General features: G+C 35.5%; 1 protein-coding gene across 2 annotated transcripts; it reads left to right on the forward strand.

Moving 5' to 3' along the window:
• Window positions 1-156: 156 nt before the first annotated feature.
• On the forward strand, window positions 157-14,914 carry LOC139695398 (general transcription factor IIF subunit 1-like). 2 transcript variants are annotated; one of them, XM_071594129.1, is made up of 12 exons: window positions 157-290; window positions 381-424; window positions 498-632; window positions 1,999-2,133; window positions 2,235-2,405; window positions 3,866-3,999; window positions 6,490-6,606; window positions 8,179-8,302; window positions 9,754-10,055; window positions 11,502-11,577; window positions 12,781-12,942; window positions 14,678-14,914. In XM_071594129.1, the coding sequence occupies exons 1-12, from the start codon at window positions 171-173 to the stop codon at window positions 14,883-14,885; spliced, it is 1,728 nt and encodes a 575-aa protein (XP_071450230.1). In that variant the 5' UTR covers window positions 157-170; the 3' UTR covers window positions 14,886-14,914. The 2 variants fall into 2 exon arrangements, with proteins under 2 accessions (XP_071450230.1, XP_071450231.1); XM_071594130.1 differs by having other exon boundaries at window positions 14,681-14,914.
• The last annotated feature ends 2,532 nt before the right edge of the window (window positions 14,915-17,446 follow it).

Consider the following 17,446-nt stretch of genomic DNA (forward strand, 5'->3'; position numbering starts at 1 on the left):
AATATTATGCATATTAAAGTTAAGATAATGAATTTAATGTATACAACGAAATATTAACCTTTGTTCGATTTAATCGATCTAATGTAGATCGATCATTCAATTTCCTCGATTGGTTACGTTCATAGCGTCATCTTTTGATAGAACCGCTTTAACAGAGGTTCCAAACCTTTATGATAGGCGCCGTAGTCTGCTACTGCTTCCATTCCAAAACAAGAGGGCGGGTGACAGGACAAGTTAACCGAGTTCGAAAACAATTAAAGAAAAATTGCCCTGCAATGGCATCCGCTCAGGCAAGTAGTATACTTGAGTGCATATGAAATGAGATGATTGCAACGAAGTACAACTTACGCAGAAGAATATAATTGAATTTTACTTTGCAGAGTTCTGGGACGTCAGTTAAAGAATATGTCATACGTGTACCCAAGTAAGATGATGCATTTATTAACTTGCGATTATAAATCCAACGGGCGGTAACTAATAAAGGGTCATTTTTTCAGAGCCGGTAATAAGAAGTATCATGTGATGAGGTTTAACTCTGTACTCAATGTCGATTTTTCGAAATGGAACCAAGTAAAAATGGAACGTGAAAACAATATGAAGGAGTTCCGTGGGATGGATGACGAAATGCCCAAGTAAGACCAACAACTGATTTGAAAATATATTAGCTGTTTTTGCTGTGTGAAAATATTTCCCTCCCAACTGCCTTCAATCCGTTGTTGTTTTTGGAACCTCTTACAACCCTTGCGCGAGGTGTTTTTGCGAAGTTTGAAAGTTGTCTTTCCTTTGGCTGAGAAGATCTTATACTTCGCGTTCGCCAGTGGCGCGATCACTCTTCAAAACTTCGGCAAGTGTCGTATTAGAACAAGTGACGGAACTAGGGCCTCTGTTACTTGAAAGGGAATTGTTAATGGTTATGAGGGTAAAAAAGAATATTAAGTTTATTTTTTACCCTCTTAATGAAGGAATTCCACAAAGTTAAACCTGAAACTGTTATTTTTGTTGATAGTTACTTATAGTATGATTACCTTCATATTATTTCAGGTTTTACATCCCCCGAGGATAGTTTTGCTATTTCCTCACTTTTTTCATTGTGAATTCTTGACAGGATCAAGATATGTTAACCCGATGTTTGCTATAAATGAAATTTGGTAGGGCAAGAGGGCCTTGATCACGTTAATGCTTTGACCCAAATACTTAAGAGCTAGACAGCTCAAACTAGGGGCATTTTTCCAATGGAGTAGCATGATTGCATATGGTCACTCACCAAGAAGGATAACTGTATATTTAATCAATCACTGAAAGAGAGGGGAATCGAGATGGTGCGGGGGGGCAATTAACGCACTGGCTTCCCACCCAGAGGGACCGGGTTCAAATCCCGGCGGTGTTGAATATTTTTCGTTGGTAACTCGATCCCTACTTGAGGTGATTTGTGGAGGTCACTTTGAGTGAGTACGCCGTCGTCCGTCCGTCGGATGGGACGTTAAGCTGTGGACCCCTTGGCGCCTTTCGTAAAGAGTAGGCTAATGCCGACGCCAGGTTTCTCTCCACCCTTCATCCTTTCCTGTCCATCCCCTATGGCACAAATGACCTCAGCTGTCAGTCGTCTCCCATAAATAATACTACTACTACTACTGAAAGATATCCACAGTCACTGTTTCTGTTAAAATCCCCAGTTTTTCCAATATGTATTAATTGCATCATACGTATTGATTTCTGCTGATGTCACGTGGTGTAGAATTCATTTATCAACCGATCTGCAATTGAGTTTCATCACTACCAATACATAATAGTATTCGCTTGCGAAGCCATGTTACCCCTGGGATAAATACTAAACACAGCTGAGGTTGCTGATTACAATGCATTTCCAAAGCGATGGTTCTCATCATTTTTAGTATTTGAGTCATAACATTGGTTTACAGCAGCCCTTCATTTTTCCCAATTAAAGTTCCTCACCCTCTGGCAGCAACAATACTATTAATTGCATAATTTCTTCCTCAGATTTGGTGCTGGCAGCGAATTTGGTCGAGATCAAAGGGAAGAGGCTCGGAGGAAGAAATTTGGAATCATAACCAAAAAATATAAACCAGAAGATCAACCATGGATCCTAAAAGTTGGAGGTAAAACAGGTAAAAAGTATGTATGCTGTTGTTTGATTGAAATTTTCAAAAATGTGCCAGTGTCATATTGTAGCTAAAATAATAAATAAAAAATTTTAAAAAATTCTTGTGTGATAGGTTCAAAGGAATCAGAGAAGGGGGAGTAGGCGAAAATGCAGCATATTATGTGTTCACACATGCTCCTGATGGTGCTATTGAGGCGTTTCCTTTAACAGAATGGTACAACTTCAAGCCAATACAAAGGTATAAGGCGCTCTCTGCAGAAGAAGCCGAACAGGAATTTGGAAGGTGAGGAAAACAATGAATCAAGCATTCAACTTGCATTGTTAATACTTGTATTGAATTCAAAATAATTAATTTTTGTTATTTATAAAATCAAATGATTATCTTTTAATTTTTGAAAATAAATATAAAAAGTATGAAGCATAAAATTTTTCCAAAATGAGTTTCTTTTTAAGTGAGACATTGTGTTAAGGCAGATATGATTATATTAATTTTAGTTAAATTACCTCAGTGAGGAAGTTAACTGCGGAAAGTTTGTATTTGCAATTTGATGTCATTAATGGTAGCCTAGACTTGCCACAAAAGACATTGCTAAGATCTTTTGAGTCAGTGTATTTGTTTCAACTAGTTCAAGTATTAATTCCATTTTAGAATAATAATGGGTTGGTAAGTTTTAGTAGACTTGAACAGAAAAGAGGGGAATTTATGCAAAATGATGCCCTTCCATACTGCTCTTAAGCATGTCCATCAAAGTATAGACCTTTCCTGTGTGGTCGTCCAAGGTACATTCAGGCTTTCATGCATTGAGTAGATATTGCAATGCCATTTACACAATCTAGGCTGAGGTAATTAGTTATCACTTGCAAGTAATCAGACATTGAACTTTTTCATTTCCTTTAATTTGCTCTGTAAACTATGCCGGAAACACTCTGAAATTGAAGTAGTGGTACCATAAGTAAGAATTAGTTGTACCAAATAAAAATTTAGTGGAAAGATGCATCAGTATTTCTACTTCTGTGACTTAGAAGTTTGCTGATTTGAACACTCCACCAAAAGCTATCGACCATGAGATCGGTTTGCTGCTGCTCTTCATTGCTTCCTATGTCCAGGGGTGGATCCAAAATGAGGCCATGACCTTGTGGAATATTTGGTAGACTACCATCTAAGATAGGTTTTGGATGGACACAATGAAAGCTATAATTAACTAATCGACATCAAACTTCAATTAACTATTCTTTTATTCCATATACAATCTATCTGTAAACACTTTTCATATCTCCTCTTATGTCTCTCAATGCATAATAGCAGATGACTCTGTTCAAAGTTACTGTTGCAGCATCTCCTGCAGTTTCTTGGAATTTCCTATTTATGTCTGCCATATGCCTTCAATTACTGTGTTTCTGTTCCAAGCAAAACCAAGCTCTATGTATAAATTTTCACTATTCTTTTCCACATGTGTAGGCTGCACTATGATCCCTAAATTAGTGTGATTAGATTAAAGTTGACTGATTTTCGACTTTCTTGTGGGATTAAAGGTTATAAAATTAAATTTGTTCACATATGGAAACGGCTCATCCTGTAGAGGCTTTCTAGATCTGCTGCTGCTTATGGCACTTATTCAAAGGCTTCCAAATATTTATTTTATTCTGCTTTTCCAGTTATACCAATGCTCTTTCCCTTATCCTGTGAATTGTGGATTTAATTAAGAAATTTGTGTTTCTAACTTGATTATTTATACATTGCAGAAGAAACAAGGTTATGAATTACTTCTCATTGATGATGAGGAAGAGGCTTCGAAATGATGAAGATGGAGACTTTGAGGAAATGGAGGAAGGAAGGAAAGGTGGCAAGGGGGGTGGCAAAGGGAGCAAGGGGAAAGGTACTTATTATGATTGGTTAAGCTTATAAACCTGTACATTGGCAGGTTTTACACCCCCCAGTGAAGGGTTCGCTTTTTTTATTATTAACTTTCCTTAGTCACAGTCTCTCTGTCTTCACTGCTGTTGCTCCCAGGCCCCAAGTCGTCATTGGCATTCTCTCATCATTTGTTTAAGGTTTATTGGCATATCATTTTGTCTCTGTTGTATCAATGATTGTGCTTTGTGGTGGTTCTTTATCTTATTTCTTTGCGTCTACATTATTTAAGCGCTGTCAGCAACGATATGGAAATGTATTGATCGGTTAAGCGTGTTTATCACCTTCAAACCTGAATTCCTAAGCCTAAGTCCCTCTGACTAGGTAGTGACATCAATATATTTTGCCAAAATGTGAGATGTCTATGAAATAAGATATCTAAGATAGCATCAGTTGTTAAACATGGTGGCTACAATATACTATGCCTCAATGAACATTGGCTTAAAAAATTGAAGTTGTTGTGCATAGCAAAATTATCTTGGCATCTTTCTACCTCGGATCTGTAGTGTAAAATGGAGGTACCTGTATTTATGTATTGAGAGGTATGCCTTTGAAAGTCATTGATTGAAACAAATTCTCTATGGAATTGCACTTTGAAATATCTGCAATCGATTTTGAAGGACCTAAATCTGATCATAGCTTCTTTGTACCGCTCCTTTAATGGTGTTTTTGAACATTTCTGTAATCAACTGGAACTAGTATTATCCGTTTTCTTGACTCAGGAGGCAGATATCATAATTTGTGGGGATTTCAACATTGATGTAACACTTAAAAATATTGACTGTCATGTTCAAAACTATTCATTGTCAAAATATTCTGCTTTTTTTTACTTTTTACTGGACTTACAAATAGACAACTTGACTTTTCTAGATAATGTAATAACCAATTATGGTCCTGAACTGTTTAGTACAAGTGTTATTGACTACCTCCTGCCTGACCTTGCTTCTATAAGCTTCTCCTTTAAAACTTGAATAACTCATTAAGTAAAACCATAATTATTCGGCTTATAGCAGTAGAAGGTTTAGGGAGTTCCAAACTGCTTCTCTCTTGTATCAATCGGCATGGTATTTGCACAGGCCTTGGGGAGCAACTTGGTTTCCCAGTTTTTCGGCAATTTCCTACACATTTTTTATCATTTCTTTCCTAAAAAATACTTATCTGTAAGCTCCCTAAAACTAAAAATAATCCTTGGTGTACTGAGGAATAATTACTTCTTAGAAATGATTTATTTATTTTTAGAAATGATTTTTATATTTAGTTACTACAACTCTTACAAAATCGGTGGAAGCCAGCATGGCAAAGGGTTTTACTTGAAGTACAAAAGAAATTATTGTAACTCAATTAGGTATGCAAAAAGTAAAGCATGCAAGGATTTTATTGTCAATGCAAAAAATAAAAGGCAGTATGGAATAGGTCCATAAACTAGGCGTAACTCCCGATGAATTTCAGCCGACAATCCATTTTTTATACAAGAATACTATGGCAGAACGCACTTCACAGCTGGTGGGATCAACGATTGTCGCGGACATTGTTGTTCGCATGCATGGACAAGCAAACGATTTCTGAAATTAAAAAAATGCTGCTATAGCTTCTCAATGAATCAGTAGATAGCACTGCAGGAGTAAAACTGTGTTCTGAAGTGCCAATATTTAAATATAAGCAAACGGCCCTTACTTAATTAATATGCCTCGTACATATATTATCAAGCTTTCTCCAGATGTACGTGTCAAAAGCCTTCAAAATAGGTTGTTCCTTTTCCTCGGGTATCAGGCAGAGATACGTATCATTCCATGCTATCTTTTTTGTATGTAAAAATCTTCCCTCGTATAATTCAGTTTTTTTATTCAGATGTGATTATTTCTCAGATATTGTGCTGTGAGCACTCCTTGATAATTTCTTCATACCTACTTTCAGGGTTTCTGTACTTAAAATGCAATAAATAAAGGTGCACAAGTTTTCACTTTTGAATGACATTCAAGTATGTATTTACAAAATAATTCAATTAAAAACTTAAATGTGGGGAATCAGGATGTTGCGGCAGCTAACGTACTGGGTTGCCACCCAGAGGGTCCAGGTTCATATCCCAATTGCGGCAGATATTTTTCAGTGGTATCCCAATCCCTACTTGATGTGCTTTGTGGAGGGCACTTAAAGTAAGCAAACCGTATGTCCAATGGGACGTAAAGCTGCGGACCCCTTGGCACCTTTCGTTAAGAGTAAGCTAATGCCGACGCTGGGTTTCTCTCCACCCTTCACCCTTTCCTGTCCATCCCTAATGTAAATGGCCTCAGCTGTCGGTCGCCTCCCCTGAAAACAACAAAAACTTAAATGTTCTGCTAAACTTCTGCAGCTTAAATACTTAAAGCTTGATTGGCATGGGTCGTGAAGAATTTATCTGCCCATGTGCACAATATGCTCTTAAAAACCTGCTCAACTATACATTTTCTTTCCTTAGGTGAATTAAAAATTTCTGAGATGGATGATTGGATTGATTCTGAGAGTGGTGAAGATGAGTCTGAGGGAGAGGGTGGTGAAAAAGATGAGGAAAATGACAAGGAGAAGCCCAAGAAAGGTGAAGTATAATAAGTAAAATGCATAACTTACATAATTTGTTATGGAACATCATATAAAAATGAGGGAATTTTTGATGGTTTCTTATATTTTTGAGGTTTATAACACATTAGCTGCATATTTAAATGCTCGTTTTTGCTACTCCACCATTTAAGTTAAGTTTTGGATGGACATATGCTGATCATAGCAACATTTTTTAGCCTTATCCACAAGACATACCCTGACAGCTCAAACTGCAATTAACTGTTCTTCAATTCAGTGTACTTTCTGTCTCCCTTCATCCCTGACAAACTGTGTAAATTGATTATGCCATTCCTGAATCTGTGTGAAACCATTACATATTTTCTACATTTCTAGTAGTGTTTAAATCAAGAGTTCATTGTGATTAAATGCTGTTTCCTGAAGAGCTCTATTGCTTTCTCCCCATGGTCATTCCTTGTGCCTCAACCGTAGTCCCCTGCCTTAATCACATCATCCCCTTTGCACATCATGGTTACAAATATTCCCTTTATTTGATTGTATTACTGTTTTATCATTAGTTTGATTTATGTTTACTACATTACTTTTGATCTGTATGTTCAATATTAGTGCCACCTCTTGCTGGCTCTCTTCTCTTACAATGTATACTACCCTATAATTATTGCTTCATCAATCCTCGCTATCCTAACATCTCACCTTACATAGCCCTAACTGTATCACAATAATCATCAAATTACATATACATTTGTTACCATAGTAGTATTTCTGAATTAGGTAGTATATTAAAAAATGCATTAATTTTATTAGGAATGGTTTATATTTTTATGTACAAAATACCTTACATGCCTAACCTTACAAAACCTTACATGCCTAAATAACAAGACCTATAATATGAAATACATTCAGTTCCAGCTGTTTAGAAATTGGTTATGCATAGCCATAGACATAAATTTGTTCTGGTAAATTGTGAAAATCAATGGTCTCAAATTATTTCTATAAGAGAGAACTTTTATAGAGCATCAGTTTGGTTTTTCAAACTCATTTTACATTATGTGAGGCAAAATCTATCTACCTGGTTCTAACAGCTAGTGTGTGTGGCAGGATATTGTTACACACCTGGCATGTAACATCAAAAATCAAATTTTTCTAAACTCTTAGTCACAACATATATTTATAAAATTTTTAAAATGTAGATTATGTAAACTCAAGTACATTTATTACTGTATCGAAGTTATAGCTCGGAGATGTAGGGCTCATTAGAAAGCCTGTCCATCGCAAGTCGTTCATTAACAGAGGTGTATCACTTAACTAGGTAACTTATATTTATGTCACCTATTCTTCAAAGCACCATGACTACCCACATCCTATCCCTACTCCTATTACGATTGCCTGTATCCATCTTTCCTGCCTTATTTGAAATTCTCCCAACAAGTCCTTCTCCTCCCTTATCATTCGTAGCACTTCCTCGTTTTCTATCCTTTCCTTCCATGTCATGATTTCTATCCTTCTCCACGCCCTTATTTCAAAGACCTCCCACCTATGCTTTATCCTCTTGCCTCAGTAACGTCATTAATTTACTATTGTGCTTTTGCAGGTGCCAAAGGAAAGGAAAAGGCCAAGAAGAAGCGAAGAGATTCAAATGATGAAGCAGTAGAGGAGAGTGATGATGGTGACGAGGAGGGTCGAGAGGTTGACTACATATCCGATTCCTCAGACAGGTGGGCACACACCATTCTGGAAATTATAGCAGGAGTTCTGTCTTTTGCTTTATCTTTCTTACTGATGTTTTTACAATTCACCATGGTAGAATTTCATGTTACATCCTAAGTTCATCTCAGCCGTACTGTTTTTTCCCAAATTGGAGGCAGGTGAACTAAAAACACCTGGTGGAACATGGAGGCTAACCACTTTTAAAGAAGTCTTTACCTAGGTGCATCTAGCAAGTTTACTTTGGTGTCATAACGAATGTATAATTAGATATAATGTGCATGATTTGTGTCACCGGAAGTCTTTAGTAGTTATTGCAACTCGGCATTCTTCCCTAATGGTCACATCACATGGTCAAAGGTTCCACATAATATTTTGTCAAAGAAAACATCAAAGCTAACTCATGTTCAGTTCATCTCATGGTTTCCTGATGCATTTTTGGGAAAATTGTCTTCACATTTTTGTGGTTTTTTTCATCCATCATTGCCTTAACACAGATTCATTCAGGGTATATTCTACCTTAAGGTTGATTTTGGGCATTCCTAATCACTTTTTATTCTACATATCACAAGAACCACTTCTTCTTTGTTCTACATTACTTTTTTTCTTTAAATGTAATGAAAATGCTCACATTACATTGAAGTTTGGTGAAATTTGAAAATCTTTATCTAAGTTATTGAGTTATATTTCTTCCAAACATTTTAATAGGAAATTGTTATTATTTTCAAGGAGGTCATTCAAGACTTCTCCATGTGTGAATGTTCACACATAAAAGACTCCCTGAAAATGGCACTTTTATGCCTTATTATGTAATGCACCAAGTTTCTCAGTGTGCTTTCGTATTATTGAAAGATTTTATGACGGGGATAATGAGTAGGGATGTTAATTAATGACTCTTAAAAGTTTGATTTGGAGTATGGTTTTGTATAGTGTGGAATCATGGTCTTTAAAGCAAGATGATAGACATGGAATGTGGGTTTGGAGAAGAATAGAAGGGTGGAATGCACAGATAGGAAAACAAACAAGGAAGTACTTGGCATATTGGGAAAAATTCAAAGGATATAGGAAAGATGGATAAAGTGTTTTTTTCAATGCAACAATTAGCGGATGACTCCGTTAAAAGTTACTGTTGCGGCATCTCCCGCAGTTTCTTTTTGTCAAAGTGTGTTTTGATTGGCAGTGGTATGTTTAAGACTGTGATAAAGGGGAGAGCATTGGGCAGATGAGGAAGGTGAAGGAATAGGATAGGTATGCTGGATGGAATGAAGAGAGGAAGGAAGTTGGTGTAATTGAAGAGAGACTTAATATAATGTTGGGTGTCAGGTTGTATTTTGTGGAAAAGGCAAGGGAATTATTTTTTGCTGTAGTGTCGCTTGTCCCTCCAAAGCCTACCTTAACCAGTAGATTACCAATAATAATATATGAATTATTTCTTTCTCTTCTCTTTTCCATGTCCTTATAGCGAGATAGATCTGGATGAGAACGTAAAGGACAGTATGAAGGGTGTGGCAGAAGAGGATGCACTTCGGAAACTGCTGGATTCTGAGGAGGAAGACGATGAGGAGAAGGAAGGAAGGGGTGATGAGGATGGTGAAGATGGAGGGGAAGAGGGAGGTGAGAAGGATAAGGATGGGGGAGGAGAGGGAGGCAAAGGAGAGAGTGATGGAGAAGGCCCAAAGAAGAAGAAGGGTGGCGGAGGGAAGGGTGCTGGCAGCAGCAAGAAGGACAGCAAAAAGAAGGATCCAAGCAGTGTGCTCCTTGATGGTGAGTCATCCTCACACAGAATCTCTAAATCCAATTTTACATTTTATCTAATGAGAAATCAATTGATCAGTTCCCAAATTCTTAAACAAAATAAAGTGAAACATTTTCTTAAACATTGCTTAAAACCTTTTAAAAAATTACATACCTATCTAGGAATTGTAGGAAGGTCATTGTGGATGATTTGCCTTAAAACCTTAAGAAAAATCTTCAGAAGTAGTTTGCTTACCAAAATCAAAAAGACCTAGTCACAAATATGTCTCATTGTATGTTGCAAATATGTTACATTTGTTGCTCATTTGACACCTATGCACTGATCATTTTCATTACCCTAGAAAATGTTTAGCTTCAATCGTGCATATATGTTTCATTATCAGAGCTGACTGACGAAGAAGCTCTTCATGTGCCTCTTCAGGATTTTTACATTTACATATTAAAGTTGTGTCCTCAGGTTATAGGATACAATGAGCAATTATGTTACTTGGTAAGTCAGTGATCATCAGCAAAAATAACCTACAGAAAGGGGACCAAATCAAGGGATTGCATCTGCGATCTTATGACGTTGAAGGCTAATAGTTACAAATTAATCCATTGAAGTTGCGAGAGTGTATATTTTGATATTTTTTGAAGTAATATATCTGAAGGAAAGTAATACCATTTTTGGTTACCTTCATAAGAGTTCTCTCCTCAGATCAGCAGGGAAAATATTTAGAGGGACCCAAATAGACCCTTGGGGCACATCATTTTTTACTTGCAAAAATTTTGACTTACAGCCATTTACTTTTACCATTTGTTTATGTTTTTTTAAATTTGAGATCATGAATTTTAGTTCAGATCCCTGGATGCCATAATACTGCAGTTTTTTAATGAGGATTTGGTGGTCTACTCAATTAAATGCTAAGAAGAAGTGAAACAGTGAGAGAGATAGCACAACCTATCTTCAAAAGCTCACAGTATTTGTTTTAAGATATATTCAACAGCTCCTCTGTAGACTTTCCAGGTCTAAAGCCAAATAGTGAGGAACTGAGTAAGTTCTTTCTTTCTAGATACTCAAGTATTTGGCCAATGACCTTGTCATTACCAAACTGTAACATGAACACTCTTCTTTTTCTAGAGCATGTTGTGATAAATTGGTGACATCTTTGAATAATTTGCTTAGACATTGAGTGAGTGAACTTATATGAAAATTTGCTTATGAAGGATAAACACTTTTGGAACAAGGAATTAAAAGGCTCTTAAAATTTTAACTTTTTGAAGGGGCCAAGGATGTTTGACTTTTTGTCTAGTTTTTGACAATGATAAAATGCTCCATTTGCTATAGTGAAATAGAATTTACATGATAACTAAGTAGTGTGAATTGATATTGTGTATGTTATTCTCATTGTATGTTTTGCATAATCATTTAAGAACATTTCAATCATTCTGGTAATGGATTATTTTCTCCTCTAGATTCATCAAGTAACTACAGTTCAGACAGCTCAGATATTGTAACAAAGAAGAAGCCAAGCAAGAAGGAAGCAAACAGGTATTTGAAGATTATTTTCAACTTGTACCTAATGGGATCATTGAGAAATCTCCTCATTTCTACACTAGTGCAAAAGATCAAATCTATCCTTCCATGCATTAAAAAATTGTTAAAAATCCAGGACCTAAGATATAAATGAGGTACTGTTGGGGTATGGCCTCAGACGTCATATAGAATATTATGAATTGTATCTGGTTCTTCTAATGCAATCATAAAGGATAGTCAACGTAATTTGAGCTTTCAAAGCTCACCTCATCTGTCAGTGTAGAATTTTGTGATGTGGATTAATCAAATAAATTCTCGCCTCTCATTTAAAAATCAGTTACTTAAGCTCTTTAGAGAAGAACCTGGCTTTTTTTAGCTATCCACTATGAAATTTGTTGTCTCTGGCGTATCTTTATGGAATTTACAACATATTGAAATGAAATTATTGACTTTGTAATTTCACTCACTTAAAGTGTGTGGGATTACCAAGTCAATATCTACTATGGTTTAGGATGTGTACTATATATTTGATCTGTAGAATAGTTGATAAAATAATCCACCAGGATATGAAGAAGCAATGACGACATAGTTTTACTTTCTTTATTTCTTCTCACAATTTTATTTCACGATCAAGTTCTTTTTGATGTCCTAATGGTAGTGATTTTTGTTATTTTGAGAAATTGTGTAGTTTTGTTCCTCAACCTCCTTGTTGCATACTTGTGAATTTTTGTTTTTGTGGGTGATATGTAGTCATATAGCAGCTTAACCGTACCAATTTATCTATACAGTTGTCACTGTATTCCATTAGGTCTTTTTATGTATGTGGGCAGTTTCTTAAAATGCATACCTTCAAAACCAACTCAGGTTGGTATATGTGTGTCATTTAATTATCAGATATTCTTAAAATCTGGAATGTATGTACCTATTCAAGTGGACAGGCTTTGGTGCTAGTAAAGAATGATCCATGAGAGCCCATTTTAAATCATCCAAGTTAATAAAGCATATGTCAAATATGCTTTTCAAAATATCTTGAATAAGAAACCTTGAGGCCAAAGCCACCCAAAAAATAATAAAGTAAAAAGAATGATAATAATAATATACTTTTAACATTTGGCTTTTTAATTGCACTTTTGATGTGCTGTTGCCACTTCGATCATCTGCTTAATGGTATATTGCATTTTTATTCAATTGCGCAATTGGGACCAATTCAACATGGAGCTCTACTACCAAGGGAAATAGCGGATCTCAGGATGCCCAAGCATCATCCTCATCCACTTCTGGTGCTTCTGAGAGCAACAAGAGGAAGGCTGATCCTGATAGCACCAATGGGGCTGCTACCAAGAAACCTCGCCTGAAGGGACATACCTCATTTGCTTTTAGGTTAGAATTGCTCACCTACTTTTTTCTAGCTGTTTCTATCATTTACTGGAAACCTAGCTACATTTTTCATGTACAGTCAGCCTCTCAGTTGCTCTTTGTTTCATTTAAAATGAATATCAGGAGGCCAGCTCAATGCTTCACTCATTTAAGTTAATTTATTAATTGGTATTTTACTGATTGAGGTAGGTTTTGGGTGGGCACAGACTGAGTATCACTGCAAATCTTAGTTTTGTCTTATAAGAGACACCTTGAAACCTCAAAGTTGCATGTAATTGTTCTTCAATTCCACATACCTTCTACCTCTCTTCATTCCATCAAACATGCCTATCCTTTTACTCCCACTATTTCAATTGTCTAACTTTCTCAACTATATCAACCTCACCTTATCGACTTTTTCTGATTTCCTCATATTTCCTTTGGATTTCACCGATATAGTATTTGTGAACCTTCTTAGAAAAAATGGTGAAAGGTTTATAAGAGTATTAAGTTTTGAAGTTAGGCTGACAAAAGATGTTTTTAAAATTATTTCAACAGAGGAATTTGTATGTAGACTTTCATAAATGTTTATTCACCGTAACATCCCTTCCTGTGATATTTGATGTGACATTGTGAAGAGTATTTGAATATAATGAATTTTGTTTGTGCACAAGAAATATGTGAATTGAGTTTTTTTTCAGCATTAAACTATGTTATCCTTTACTTGATAGGTAGGTTAATTAGATGAGGAAAAGACAACAATAACTTTTTGTTTCCTGTCCATGAACTGACTGAACTATATTTTTTCCATCCCAAGTACTCATTCATTTTGAGGATATATGTGTGTGTATATAAACTCTATGAGAAATAGGATTCAGATTTTTTTCTGATCCAGATCCTGAATTATTGACCTCAGACCCTGGATCTAATTTTTTTTCGGTCCTACATTTTTGAAGGGAATTAGATATAATAAAATGCTATGGTTAGAAGGTGATACCTAATTAATAAAATTAAAATGCAGTAAGATCTGGGTCAAAGAAAATATTTGGATCCATTTTTAGTTTTGAGAAAATTGTGAATCTATGAATTCAATCCACCCATGCCTAATTCTGAAGCCCTCCCGTATAATTAACTCCGCCCATTTTCCAAGTACAGCTTACGTTCCAGGATGCAAGAATATGGTTGCCTACTGAGCTGGACATTAGGTTACCTCTTAGGTGGCCCTTGGTTGAAATTGCAATGTTGCCTCTTGGCATTTCAGCTAAAAAAAATCCAAGGGGTGTTATTATATAAATACCAGAATGTACAATCAGTGAGAAATCACTGGTGGATGGGAAAAGAAACTTGTCCTCCTGACCTCAATATTTCCCGAGACATTGCATATAGTTTGAGGCAAGTTTGAGGTCTCAACTGTAAAAATCAATCTTCTGATTTATATTTTTAATGTGGTGGAAATATTTACCAATACACTATGTTTTTAACTTCAAAGTGACCATTCTGTATGTATTCCAACTCTAGTTAACCATTGCAAACAGGTTAAAAAATGATTGGTCAACCCTGATGATAATTGACTATTTTTCATTGTGCAACTTTGCTTCATTCATTTGACTAATTTTGAATTTTGTGGTGGATGGAGGTACATGAATACTCCTTCATGCAGTCCTTCAACCCACCTTGGAATGAAGGTGATATTTCGATTAGGTGATTACTTTGATCAGAAATACAATTGCAGCTAATATAATTATATTTTATTTCACAGCAGTGATTCTGGGATAACTGAGGAAGCAGTGAGACGCTACTTGATGAGAAAACCGATGACGACCACAGAATTATTGCAGAAATTTAAGAGCAAAAAGACAGGGCTGTCATCCGATCAACTAGTCAATGTAATGACACAGATTCTGAAGAGGATCAATCCTATTAAGCAGACAATCAAAGGGAAGATGTATCTCTCAATTAAGGCTTAAATAAATATTTTAAGACTATTTCCAATGCTCCCAACACTAAATTTCCTGTGTATTTCCCCTCAGCTACTTCCTCCTTTCAACTCATTTTTTTGTTGCAGTGAATTAATTATCATTGGCTTGTTTTTGCTACAGGTATGTACCTATGATGTGAAGCAATTTGTGGCAAATTATGAAAAAAAATGTTGTGTGAAGAAAACTAGGATGATGTTTTAAACTTTCATTTCAAATATTTCTTGGAAATTAAGACGGGGAATTGGCTTCTTAAATGTTGTAAATTGTGAGATGAATGTAATTCGACTACTAATTTCCTAGTTAAGCAGGCACATATGTGCTATATCAACGTTGATTGATCTCTTTTAGCCATTATGTGTCCACCAGGTAAAATATGTTACCTCAAAAAGTAATTCAACCTAATTGATCTAGCCTTTCTTACCTTCTCAAAAATCCTAAAACTGTTACAATTGTAACTTTCTATTCCTATCTTATCTAATTCAGAGTGAACTCTGATAGCCTGTAATCAGTTGTGTGATAAGAACAATGACACCCCTCAGCAACAAAAATCTTTTTAACTGAAGTTCCAACAGGAGTGAAACTCATCCCTATACAGAGCATCTGCTCAGAAGCTCTGTTTCTGAGCCATCTGTACCATATAAATATGAAGACATGCAAGACTCCAATAATGAAAATAACAGTGCTTACATTCCAAAGGGTGGCAGAATTTTCCTGAAAACCATAGGCTGCAAAGGTATTCAAGCTTTTACTGGTATTTTGTAGGCATACACTAGCATCTATCAAGCCTTCGATCTAAGCTGATCATCTTGTTTCAGTGATCTATTTCTACCCTGTACAAAACCACACTCCATGTCAAAGTTTTTAGTCATATTTTCTTTACATTCTTAATGTAATTTTAATATTTAACTTAGCTGTCTTCTTTCTCAAAAACCTCAAAACCATTGTTTCATTTTGTATCTTCATCCCCATCAATCACTCTGGCTAATACACCTCTAGGTTGTATATTATTTGCATCCATGTATTAATGGCATTAATATTTTGGTTTTCAAATGTTAATAATTTTAGACAAAGAATTTGAAGTCATTTCAAGTAAATCTTGACTTTGCTCTCATCTCTAAACTGTAGTCCATGCTGTACATAAACATCATTCTGATTATCAAGTTTATTGTATACAGAAAACATAGTGCTCCCCAAAACTGTCAACGGCATACATCACATTAATTGTACTTGCCATTGTCTGAGTTAAAATACTTCAACGAGGAAATGAGTGTCATATGTACAGAGGTTTTCATGTATCACCAATAATATAAAATACAGGTTAACATAGAATTTGATGTTTTACATAACTGGTGAAATTTTAAGTTGAAAAAATAATTCCAACATTTAGGATGAAATAGGGTTGTAGGTAAAAATAATAATACTGGTATATTAGAGAACAGACAATTACTCAACACTTGATACTCATTCAGATAACGAAATTTGAAATACATGACAAATGAGATTGCAGGAATAACTTTTATAAGTATCCTAATAAATGATAATACTTTATTCATTTAAATATAAAAGATAATACTTTATTCATTTACAACCATATTAAATGTGGCCAATATAAATATTACTTAACAGACAAGTTCTTACATTTGATGAAGATAGTCTCAAAAGAATTCATCAAATGAGTAAAGAGGGTTAATAAGTAACCAAGTGTGTACCCCATTCTTGAAATTTAGGATAGTCAGATTTCAACTGAGTAGGCAGACAGTTATAAGAGTCAAATGTTCACGTTATGAAATGAGTTGTAAGTTGAGGACAGTCTATAATAAGTAAATAGTATTTAGGTTCACTTTACCCCTTATGGTGTTGTTATGGATGTGATATCTTAATTGGTAAGTTTCTAGATTAACTTTCACGTAAATCAGAGCCTTAAAGATGTATAAACTAAATATAGTCATAATTCCATGCGCAATAAAAAAAGACGTGCAGGAATCAGGTCGTGAAATATTAGCAAGAGAGCAAATGACTTTCTTTAGTACTAGCAAGATTTGTTTAACATGAGGGGAATGACCCTCTGACTACAATTAGTGGCGATCATCCAAGTAGGACTTCATTAGTTTCAGTGCAACTACCTTAACACCATACTGTTCTAGTTTTGATAGTAATATTGAATGATTAACTCAGTCAAAAGCCTTAATGAGATCACATAGAGTCACAGAGTCTGATTCTCTCTTTTCAAATGCATTAATGACGTAATTAACTGTGGACTCCACAGCCATAATTGTCAATTTCCCAGATTGGAAGACATACTGTGATTTGGAAAACATTACTTGACTCAAAAAAATCACACTTTTGATCTTTCATTGAAGGTTAAAAAAATTTACCAAAATCAGGGAATGTGGAAATGGGATGGTAGTTAGTTAAATCATCTTGCAGCCTCGTCGTTGTGGGCCCTTGTTACTTTGGTTGATACTAGCGCTCAACAAATGCACATATTGAGGTAATAATTATGATTAAACTTGGGTGAAGAAGTTCTAATTCAGTTCAGATTATAGAAT

The sequence above is a fragment of the Hetaerina americana genome, unplaced genomic scaffold (assembly GCF_022747635.1).
Source record: "Hetaerina americana unplaced genomic scaffold, ioHetAmer1.1.p SCAF_6, whole genome shotgun sequence".
NCBI lineage: Eukaryota > Metazoa > Arthropoda > Insecta > Odonata > Calopterygidae > Hetaerina > Hetaerina americana.